The sequence below is a fragment of the Ambystoma mexicanum genome, chromosome 1q (assembly GCF_040938575.1).
Source record: "Ambystoma mexicanum isolate Mex_15411 chromosome 1q, UKY_AmexF1_1, whole genome shotgun sequence".
Taxonomy (NCBI): domain Eukaryota; kingdom Metazoa; phylum Chordata; class Amphibia; order Caudata; family Ambystomatidae; genus Ambystoma; species Ambystoma mexicanum.
In genome coordinates this window covers 562633952-562645459 of record NC_090922.1, presented here as the reverse complement: position 1 = coordinate 562645459, position 11508 = coordinate 562633952, and the positions used below count along the sequence as shown (strand labels likewise).

Below are 11508 nucleotides of genomic sequence, written 5' to 3'. Positions count from 1 at the left end.
GCACAACCCAATGGAGAGAGACATGTATTTAGAAGTGCCCCTGGACCGGCTTCACATACTATGTATATCATATTTGTTAAGCAATATGTGCCACCAGGGTGGTCAGAGCATGTGCTCAAGGTGGAATCAAAAAGGTGAATCCATTCAGGGGGGGTCTGTGGAGGAAATTGTGTCTAAGTATGATTGATTGGCTGTCTGCACCCTGACATCCCAGAACCTGGTTATGTGTAACACGCAGCTGCACTGCATCTGCAAAATAAAACAAGCATTGACAAGGTCATCCATATGGACTTTTGTGTAGGGATGGAAAAGGCACTTGCCAAGCACTGCCATAGTGGTATTAACTGGCCATTGATGGTAGCTGGTACAAAATGGTTCAAGTGCCTGGGCATCTAATAGCAGTACGTGGAAAATGCTGAATAACTATACTCAAGTCAATACTGTTGGCATTCCCAATGCTTGTTTTTAACTGGACTTCAGTGAAGGACATGCATAGTGCTTCTAAATCGAGTGGCTGAAGGCAGACCTGGTTAAGACAGTTGCATTACTCTTTATTAAGTCATTAACTCTCTGAAGACTCTTTGAAGGCACTTCCAGTACAAAATCTGTTGTAAGGCATGATTAAAGCGAGCTCAAAGAGTTCCCACGAGGAGGTGTTTTGGGTGGGGAGGGGCATAAACTGAGTGGGAATGGCCATAGGGATTAGCATGGCCACGTGCAGTCAATGGGTGGGCAAATAACCAAACAACTACAAGATGTGTGTCCCTCTTCATATTCCATTCCTCCCTCTCTGTACTCTAATGCAATAGTTTAGGCTTATAGGTGGAGCAAGTGTCACCTAATAACCCAAACTAAAAAAAACTGCACACAGCAAAACATGTACACACATGCATATAAACACATACGTGCACGCCTGGGAGTTGAAAGCAGCATTTTATTTGGTTTCACATGAAACTAGCACCAGGTCAGCAAAGGAGAAGCACTGAAGTAATCATTGCATGTTATTCTGTTCACTGATGATATCAGAGGCAGAGGTGGAAGGAGGAGCGATAGGCCAGAAGCATCAGTCCACGTATATGCATCATTTCAAATATTAGGTGATGGCTTGCATGCCCATGCGGAGTGTCTTATGAAGAGTCATGCAAAGGTCAAGACCCCAATGCCTAGAGGGTGGAGGCAACATCTTCAGAGGATGCACTCGAAGTAGAGCAGCGAATAAGAGGCTCTAACAACATCTTCCATCGAGTGACGGAATCCAGACAGGAAGCCAAGGACCCCACACAGTACATGAGTAGAGCAGGGCGAATGGGTCCCCAGACTTCATGTTGCATGTTACCTGGAGTCAATGAGTCTACAGATATTTAAGTTCGCCGTGGCCCATAGCAGCTTTCCTGGTTTCGCGTTGTAAGACGGCAGGAAGGGTTAGAGATCATTGCATTGTCTGTAGAACTTGTTTGGGGGTTAGGAATGAAACAATAGTATAATAAATGCAGAAAGAAACATATTTACTGCTTCTTCCCCTGCAGGGTCTCCAGGAAGGACTCAAACTGGTTGCGCATGTTCTCCAAGTAGGGTGCAAACCACTTTCTCATCATCTCGGTGTTCTCCTCGACAGAGTTCCGCACGATGTCCATCTTCTCCTTCACCTTGTCCTGGATCTCCCCAGCTCTGGAGTTCAGCTGGTCGCGCACAGTCTTGCCCTGCTCGTCCATCGCCTGCTTAAGGGCCTGAAGGCGCTGCTGGCTCCTGTCCCGGACATTGCTGATAATGGGCTCTACTGAGTCGCGGATGGCCTCCGCCTTCTGGTTCGTTTGGCTGCGCACCTCTTCGGCATAGGTGCTCATCTTCCTCTTCAGCTCCTCTGTGTCCTTGTTGAGCCTCTTCTTCATCTTCCTCAGGTACATGCTGACTCGGGTGCGGACCTCCTCGAGGTTCTGGTCGAACATCATGCGGATGTCCCCCGTGTACTGGATCACTTTGCTTTTGGTGTCCTCCATGTCTGTCTTCAGCTTCTCAGAGATTGCTGACACTTCAGTGCTAAACCTCCGCTGCGCGTCTTGAGTGTAAGGGCCCAGCTTGGTTTTGATGCCTTCTGAGTAGGTATTGATTTCGTCCATGGTGTCGCTGATAAGACCACTAAGGGATACAGAAAGATGTCAGAGTGAACAAGGAAGGTGGGTTGAAGGATCGACAAAGTGTACGAAGAATGAAAGATGGATAAAGGGATAGAAAATGAAAACAAAGCCAGGGAAATGGATAGAAGTGCAGAAAAATTGAAAGATGACTAGAGAAGACGGGTCAGAAACAAGGGATAAAGTAGGAGGGGAGACAGAGATGTCGAGAAGATGCCAAGTAAAGTTGAGGGTGATAAAGGGAAAGACTGGGGGAATTAAAATGTGAAAATGTAAAGAATTAGAAGATGATAGAGATAAACAAAAGAGCAAAATGGGGAACAGAAGATAAAGGCAGCAGTGTCATCGTGATGGGTGGATATTGAACAAGAAGGGGAGGATTTATGAAAGAGTAATTTGGGGAAAGGCTGGCATGCTGGATGATTAAGGGAAATATAGGGAAATAAGACTAATCAGGGAGAGCAGAGAAATGTATGGGTGAGGATGATAAATGAGTTATAGTGAGCGGAAAGAGAGAGAGTGAGAGAGAGAGAGAGAGAGAGAGAGAGAGAGATACAAAGACAAGTGAGAGAGGTATAAAAGGGAGAGAGAGAGACAAAGACAGAGTAAGAGAGGGATATAAAGGGGAGGGACACAGATAGACTGGAAGAGAGTGGGGGAAGAGACAGAGAGAGAGACAGAAAAGAGACAGGAAGGGAGACAAAAATAGAGCATAAAACAGAAACGGAGGTTAGAGAAGATGTGAGGGGAGGTAACAGGGGGTTCAAGAGATAACGATGTAACATATCAAATGTTACATAGCACTCAGGCCCCTATCCTTTCATGGTCCACAAGGGTGTAGGGACTGGCCCTGTCCCCAGGGGGCGCTGAATCTTCAGCAAGAGGATTGCATATTATAACCACCGCAAGATGTTGCTGCTATATTCCTTATCTTAAAGGGGTGGGAGTAAATCAGGAATGTAGTTTGCAGTCTCCTTTTGTGGCAGGCCTGCCTCCCTGCATACAAGGAAGTTGACCTGGGAGATCTCTTTGTAATGCTCCCTGATTAGATAGGGTGACCTGTCTTTTAAAATACAAAATGGGACATGCCATGGTCATAAAAGTAGGACTATAATTTGACAGTGGCATCCGGGACTACACTTCCGTGGTGGGAAAGGGGCTAGGGGACATTCAGATATTCCCCTGTGTTTACCTGTGACTCCAAGCATAGAAAATACAAAGGAGCTTGTGCTGGGATTATTATTCAAGGACTGGCTGTAAAAGCATTTCCCAATCAGTCTTTGCGTTAATAGGTTGGGGTTCAAGCCCACCCCTGGAGTGCAAAGAACTGGCTTTAACATATTACTGTAAAATCACCAAAATGCAATAACATGTATTTGTTTTATAACTATTTTAATGTGTTGGCAAACAAGCGAGATTCCGCTCATTCCTGCCTACAGTGCCCCTACAGACCTGTGGAGATGTATACACTCTCTCTCTCTGCAATCACTGCTGGGATGCTGCAGGTGGTCAGTTACCCGACCCTCCCCCCCGAAAACCAGGACATGGTTTCTGAATGAAAAAAACATTCAAGGCAAAACAGGGACATCTGATCACCATATGACTAAGGCCTGCCTTAGCAGATTTGCTGGCTTCAAATCACGCTATTAACTTCCTGAAAATAGTACCAGAGTCCATTGAGCTGTGAGTGATGTCTGAAAATTAGGAAGGCAAACTACCAGAGCTGGATGCAGACGCTCAGGTGACGACAGGTCAAACGCTCAGCGGCGGGGGCTTTGCCGCTGATCTCCAGAACCTGTGCTGGACCACGTCCCTGTTTGTAGTTTCACTTTGGAGGACCCTGACCTTTGTTCTCCTACCATGGTTTCGGATATATACTGTGGGGCCAAGGTGCGGGGGTTATACCATATTGGCTCTATATTTTTGGAAGAACCTTGACTCTCTGCTTCCACCCACCCTTGCCTTTTTTGTGGCACACTCTGTGTGGTCCTCAACCAGTTTAGTCTGGCACTGCCAGGCAAAGTGGAGGAATTGGTCCCAATCCTACTCAATGTATCTTTTTTTTTTTAGACTGAGCAGTTGAGAGCACCACCCCGTTGTTTTTGAATTTTGAAAACAGCTGGCCACAAACTACGCAAACGAGGCTTACAGGACATTCGTCATATGATCAATTGTGTCGTACTTTTCTGCCGTCACATGATCTCTTATAAGAAAGTCACGTTGATGTTGCCACGCTGCACATCATCATAAGGGCTTTGGTCTTCTCCTTGGACTACTAATTCGTTTTAAGGCAGATGTGGCTAGTTTAACATTCCCTGCTTCGGGAGACGGTCACTTACTCCAGTTCTTTGCTGATCTGCGACTCCCTGACCTTGGCCGTGGCGTCATCTGCTACCTGCCCCACTTGGGACACGTAATCCCAGAAGGTGTCCACTGCCGTTTCCCACTTGGTCTGCGGCTCATCGTTGAAGAAGAGGTTGGCTTGACACCCTGGGGAGGCAAACGGGAAGAGGAAAGGATCATGAAAAGGCCTGCATTCTACAAAGTATCCTGAAGAGGGCGCGCGGTGCCTAGATAAGGAGAGCAGGCGAAGGTTTACGGTTAGAAGTTAGAAGCCGTTTTTGTGTTTGTTTTAACTGCACAACGCTGCAATTGTTTGGGCCTTAAAACCTTCTGAAATCAAAGTAGGTGTGTGACTCCATTGGAAGAATAGAGCCCAAGAATCCCCTTGGGAAGAATGGTTGCCCCTCGCGATCAAGGGCTGGTTGGTTGCAAATCATGGTTCTTGAGTAAACTTTCTGCAGCCACTGAAAATGACTATTCTGTTCAAGTCCCATAACTAGACAGATACCATATCTGCATTCTATCAAGCCCCGACTGACGCCTGGGACCCACAATACTGGCGAGGAAATAGCACGCACACTCTGTCTCATTTGAGTCTTGCTAACCCTTCTCCCACTAGCCACTCCATTTGCAACGCTCAAATTCAACAAAAACAAACCAGCACGTCTTCTTAATACCCCTCTCACCAGATGTCAAACAACACAACACCGCGACAACCAACTTACGTACCACGGCCCTCTGGCCAGTGCACCCTAGCAATTAGGGGCACACACAAGGTTTCCCATCTATACCAAAAAAAACACCCCGGTGCTCTCATCAAATAACACCAAGGGCCCGATTCGTGGAATATTTGGCCGGTTCAAAGTGAATTTGCACTGCTAAAAAGTGACTTTGCAATGCCGACACAAACCCTGATTCATGGAACCGTGCACAGTGTACTTTTGCAGTGCAAAGTCCACGCACAGTCAGCGCATAGTCAGTTTTGCAGTTCAAAATTACTTTGCCCGGACTTTGCACGGCAAAAATACACTTTGCACAGTTCCATGTTTCAGGATCTGTGTCAGCAGTGCAAAGTCACTTTTCACCAGTGCAAATATTCTATGAATCGGGCCCCTAGAAACGAACATGCGTTTAGAGCTCAGGGTAGTTCCGGTCTGCATGCAACCCGGTGGTGGCCCTCTCAATCTAAAGTTGTACCCATGCTCGTCCCCATTTTTTCGAAACACCACCGCCTGTTCAAAATCAAGGAGTCCGTGGAACAATGACAGCACCTTGATACATGGCATGTTCTTACCTGCCCAAGACGACCAGGCATCAGTGTATTGCCCTACTTGTCTTCACATCACAGAATTGGTTCACACCCGCATCTTCTAAATAAAATGTGCAAGTGTCTGCCCCAGCCCAGTAATAAAAGACAAGGCTTAAAACAAACATGCACAAAAATAAAACCCTTACCAGGATTTCACGCAGGCAAACCTGCGTGTTTTACACTTCAAGAAGCACCCTTTCCTCGTTTTTAAAAAACACCAAAACAGACATTGAACAAACAGATGAAGGCGAATAAAGAAAACGATCCTCAGAATATAAAGCTGGGCTGGGGCCATGACGTCAGAGGTTTACCTTGATATAGCCATAAAGTGCGTGCCGGCTGCAATCTAAACTACATGCCCACCGGGGTTGACAACATGGCTACATCCAGCAACACCAAGAAGCATCTGTCAACAATCGCAAACAGTAACCTCGCAGCGAGCATCCAATGGCACCTACAGGCCAAACACGCAAACTTGGTAAAGGGCCAATGTAAAGAGTTTGCATAGAAAATGCACAACCCCAGGATGCAGGGTGTGGCTTAGAGCGCATCTAGAGCTCTTTTCAGTTCCAGTCCCCACAATATGGAAAGATCTGGATATGATATATGATATGATATATTTAAAGCGCGCCCACCCACAAGTGTTTCAAGGTGCGACGAGACAAGGTAGGGGCACAAGGGAGGACAAAATAACGATCTTACTAGGCCCAGTGGCATTGAGAACGCGCAAGTGCTGGGGAGAGGGAAGAGGGAAGAGGGAAAGTGCAAGGGGCAGGGGAGGAGTGGAGTGGAAAGAGCTGAACACGTGATCAAAGCAGCAATAGGTAGTGTGGCCAGCAGGTGGCAAGTGCAAGAATTAAGCGCAGACAACGGGTGTCTAATAAGTGCAGTTAAGGGGACTGTAGGGTTGCAGATACAGACCCAAGTGCAAGGGTTGCCAGGAGGCAGTGCGGGTGTGTGACTGGGTGGGCAGGGATCTGGGCCCGAATTCAGAGGGTAGCCAGAAGCCCAGTGCATAAACAGACAGAGATCAGCAGGGGAGAGGAAGAGAGAAAGCAGAAGCAAAGATACACTTGGGGAAATGGCTAGAAGGGCAAGGCAGTAATTATTAAGCTGCCCTGTATATACCAGAATTCTACATTTTGATTGGCGTGGAGCCGGCCGACATGAGCCAGGGAGTGGAACAGGGGTGTGAACCCAACATGCGGTCCCTGACAGATACCGGTGGGGACATGAGCAGGAAACAATGAATGCTCTTGGCGGCACGTGTCTGAAAAAGGGGGTCTTTCACACCTGTGGAAGTCTGCGCTCCTTCTCACAGACCCATAACTAATGCTGCATTGCATTTTCTCATATGTACACAGCGCTTTAAATGGGCAGGTACTTTCTGGTACTAAGTACCGGCACTTCTTTGGAAGAGATAGCACTTCTCAGCAGGCAGTCAATACTTTTAATGGAGGAGTAACTAAACGTCTCAGCAGTAATTAGGTACCCCGGAACAGTGCCTGCCTGCCCTCCTCTGTACTCCGATTTCAAGCACTGGCTGTACAGTTCTCTGATTCTGCAAGCTACAGGCAGACACCTAACAACAAAACAGAGTAAAGAACGTGCTGAGCGTCTCTCCATAAGCACTAGTCATCTGGTGACATATGGCCGTCCAGTTTTTGGGCTGTAACTCGTGCCCCCATGTTTGCCAACTGCATTACTTCGTTCCCTGTCCTTATCCCCCCTCAGGTGAAACAATTATGGAGTGCCGCAAGGCCTGCTGGGAGTGGGAGAGGACAAGGCAGGCCTGGGACTCTGAACGGGCACAAGGGGCGCACTCTCTCTCACCTGTCAGCGCCACAAGAGCCAGCACCAGGCCCAGGAATTTCATGGTGATGTCGTATCTTCCGCTCTCTCCAAGGAAACGCGCGCCTGGATCTTTGGGGTTTGGAAGAGAAAGCAGAGAGAGGGTCAATGTCCAGGTGATTTGAAAGGCATTTCAAAGTCTCATGTTTCTGAGGTGCTTTTGACCTGGCGCACCGCACACCGAGCCACACAAACACTGGTCATGAAGAGTAAGAGGTGTGCTGGAAATCGTGTGTGTGTAGTCGCTGTCATGTTCGAGTTGCTCCCTTTCTTTTGCCGTGCAAAGCACTGAAGTGAATTACATGGCAAGTAAGATCCACTTGCATTCCATCCCACGTGTGTTAAATCCGCTAGCCCAGAAAATGGGGATTACGGGGGAGTGCCTTCCTGTCATGTACTCCCTTTCGGCTACGTTCCTTCCTTGGCTCCCAGGGCTTGCAGAGGGATTGCTACACTGGGCACCTTTCTCTTTCCTCCATTTCCCCCTCCCCCCTACCCCCTTACCTCTTCTATCTCTAGGGCTTGTAGTGGGACTGCTGCCCTAGAAACCCTTCCATTTCTCCAACCCCGCTCCCCTCCCCACTCCTTACTTCCTCCTTCTCCCCCAGGGCTCGCAGAGGGATTGCTGGCCTAGGAACCCTTCCATTTCTCCAACCCCGCTCCCCTTCCCACTCCTTACTTCCTCCTTCTCCCCCAGGGCTCGCAGAGGGATTGCTGGCCTAGGAACCCTTCCATTTCCCCAACCCCGCTCCCCTTCCCACTCCTTACTTCCTCCTTCTCCCCCAGGGCTCGCAGCGGGATTGCTGGCCTAGGAACCCTTCCATTTCTCCAACCCCGCTCCCCTTCCCACTCCTTACTTCCTCCTTCTCCCCCAGGGCTCGCAGAGGGATTGCTGGCCTAGGAACCCTTCCATTTCTCCAACCCCGCTCCCCTTCCCACTCCTTACTTCCTCCTTCTCCCCCAGGGCTCGCAGAGGGATTGCTGGCCTAGGAACCCTTCCATTTCTCCAACCCCGCTCCCCTTCCCACTCCTTACTTCCTCCTTCTCCCCCAGGGCTCGCAGAGGGATTGCTGGCCTAGGAACCCTTCCATTTCTCCAACCCCGCTCCCCTCCCCACTCCTTACTTCCTCCTTCTCCCCCAGGGCTCGCAGAGGGATTGCTGGCCTAGGAACCCTTCCATTTCTCCAAGCCCGCTCCCCTTCCCACTCCTTACTTCCTCCTTCTCCCCCAGGGCTCGCAGAGGGATTGCTGGCCTAGGAACCCTTCCATTTCTCCAAGCCCGCTCCCCTTCCCACTCCTTACTTCCTCCTTCTCCTCCAGGGTTCGCAGAGGGATTGCTACACTGGGCACCTTTCTTTTTCCTCCATCTCCTCCACCCCCCTTACCTCTTCTCTCTCCAGTGCTTGCAGTGGGAGTGCAGCCCGGGTCACCCTTCTCCACCCACTCCCCTCCTTGCTTCCTCTCTTTCGTCCAGTGCTTGCAGTGGGGTTGCTGCCTTGTGCACCCTTCTCTTTCCCCCACCTTTTCTCTCCACCGTGTCTCCCTGTCTCCCCAGTGCTTGTCGTGGGAGTGCTGCCCCAGGCCTCCTTCTCCCCCAACTCCCCTCCTTACCTCCTACCTCTCCTGCAGTGCTTGTTGTGGGAGTGCTGCCCCGGACCCTCTCCTCCCCCTGCCCCCACGCCCCTCCGTACCTCCTCTCTCTCCTACAGTGCTTGTGGAAGTGCTGTCCGAGACACCCTGTTCCCCCCACTCCCCTCCTTACCTCCTCTCTCTCCTGCAGTGCTTGTTGTGGGAGTGCTGCCCGGACACTCCCCCCCCCCCACACGCCCCTCCGTACCTCCTCTCTCTCCTGCAGTGCTTGTTGTGGGAGTGCTGCCCCGGACCCTCTCCTCCCCCTGCCCCCTGCCCCCTACGCCCTTCCGTACCTCCTCTCCGGCAGTGCTTGTTGTGGGAGTGCTGCCCGGACACTCCCCCCCCCCCCACACGCCCCTCCATACCTCCTCTCTCTCCTGCAGTGCTTGTTGTGGGAGTGCTGCCCCGGACACCCTTCTCCCCCCTGTCCCCTCCTTACCTCCTCGCTCTCTTCCCGAGTGCTTGTTGTGGGAGTGCTGCCCCGGACACCCTTCTCCCCCCTCTCCCCTCCTTACCTCCTCGCTCTCTTCCCGAGTGCTTGTTGTGGGAGTGCTGCCCCAGGCACCCCCCACACGCCCCTCCGTACCTCCTCTCTCCTGCAGTGCTTGTTGTGGAAGTGCTGCCCCAGACACCCTTCTCCCCCCACGCCCCTCTGTACCTCCTCTCTCTCCTGCAGTGCTTGTTGTGGGAGTGCTGCCCCGGACACCCTTCTCCCCCATCTCCCCTCCTTACCTCCTCGCTCTCTTCCCGAGTGCTTGTTGTGGGAGTGCTGCCCCAGACACCCTCCCCCCACGCCCCTCTGTACCTCCTCTCCCCTGCAGTGCTTGTTGTGGAAGTGCTGCCCCAGACACCCTTCTCCCCCTCTCCCCTCCTTACCTCCTCTCTCTCTTCCCGAGTGCTTGCAGTGGGAGTGCAGCCCTAGGGACCCTTCTCCCCCTGTCCCCTCCTTACCTCCTCTGTCTCCTCCAGTGCTTGCTGTGGGAGTGCTGCCCTGGGCTCACTGCTTATATAGCTGCCCAGCAGTGCCAGCCCCATTAAGCAGGTTGGCTGATGATTACTCGGGGTCAGATTCGGCATCAGCAGAGTCAGCTGCCGGCTGGTTGGAGGGGCGAAGTTTATTTCACAAGTCACACTTCTCCTTTTCGAAGAAAGCTTTAACTCTTTGCACCCTGGCCCTCCACCTCGCCTATTGACCCCGGCGAGGACTACCGCACATCCGTCACAGGCTTCTTGATATGCAAGCGTACCACTGGGCAGCTGTGTAATGCGTTTGAGCTGAAGCAGACGCATTACTGCAGGCATTCCTATATTCCCTCCATTGCCTTTGAGTATTTTCGATTCCCACCCCAGAGTGCCAGTAGTTTTCACACCATTCTATTTGTCCCCATAGCGCTTCGTTCCACTGGTGAAATGAAGCGCTTTGTGAGCAGAGTCAGCCAGATCCTGTCTAGATGTTAGGAGTGTGTGATTCTGGTGGATCACTGTGGATTGTTTACAGAGTCCAGTTTTGGAGTCTGCTTAGACTAAAGGGCTCGGGTACTGGCCGTATACCTCTCTGGAGAAGCTGGTATTTGAAGTTATGTCGGTGCTAGAGCGCCCGTGGGGGTTAATTACGTCATTCGTGTGTTGATGGTGTTAATTTATTTTATTGTGCATTTGTAAGGCGCTTATACATCAATTAATTGTGTTTCAAAGCGCCCACAAGGCAACAGGGAGGGATCAAGGGAATGAAAGGCAAATATACTAACAATGAAGAGAGAAAGGGGCGCACCTACTAGGCCTTGTGAGCAAGGGTGGACTGGCCTATAGGGACCTCTGGAGATGTACCAGTAGGCCTCTGCAGCCTGGGCTGCTTTTGTGTGGTATTTCCAAATGTTCCCAATGGAAAAGGGCTGGACTTGCTGATAATGTGTGATATGGGGCCACTTTGAAAATTGTTTCCAGGGCCTCCATTGGCTGCCAGTCCACCCCTGCTTGTGAGCATTCAGAACACGCAAGTGCAGAGAAGGAGAAGGGACGAGGGAGAGGGCTAAGTGCCATAGATTAAGTGCAGAGAAGGAGAAGGGACGAGGGAGAGGGCTAAGTGCCATAGATTTACATTTCACATTCATTTGTTCATGGGTAGGGCTATTAAAACGCCCCAGTTACCCCTGAATTTTCACAAGGTACCCCTTCAAAAATTCGATGAGCCGTGAGCATTTGCAGGGCACTAGGAGATAGGGGCGCACAAACTTCCAAAAA

General features: G+C 50.6%; 1 protein-coding gene across 8 annotated transcripts; it reads right to left on the bottom strand.

Annotated features, from left to right (window-relative positions):
* Window positions 1–916: 916 nt before the first annotated feature.
* On the bottom strand, window positions 917–10355 carry APOE (apolipoprotein E). Of its 8 annotated transcripts, none has more exons than XM_069641013.1 (4): window positions 10219–10355; window positions 7618–7707; window positions 4472–4622; window positions 917–2136 (listed from the first exon to the last, which is right to left on the bottom strand). In XM_069641013.1, exons 2-4 carry the CDS (start codon window positions 7658–7660, stop codon window positions 1506–1508), a joined length of 825 nt encoding a protein of 274 aa, XP_069497114.1. In that variant the 5' UTR covers window positions 7661–7707; window positions 10219–10355; the 3' UTR covers window positions 917–1505. The 8 variants fall into 8 exon arrangements, with proteins under 8 accessions (XP_069497114.1, XP_069497120.1, XP_069497113.1 ...); XM_069641019.1 differs by lacking the exon at window positions 10219–10355 and adding an exon at window positions 10144–10206; XM_069641012.1 differs by lacking the exon at window positions 10219–10355 and adding an exon at window positions 9854–10001.
* Between the last annotated feature and the right edge of the window lie 1153 nt (window positions 10356–11508).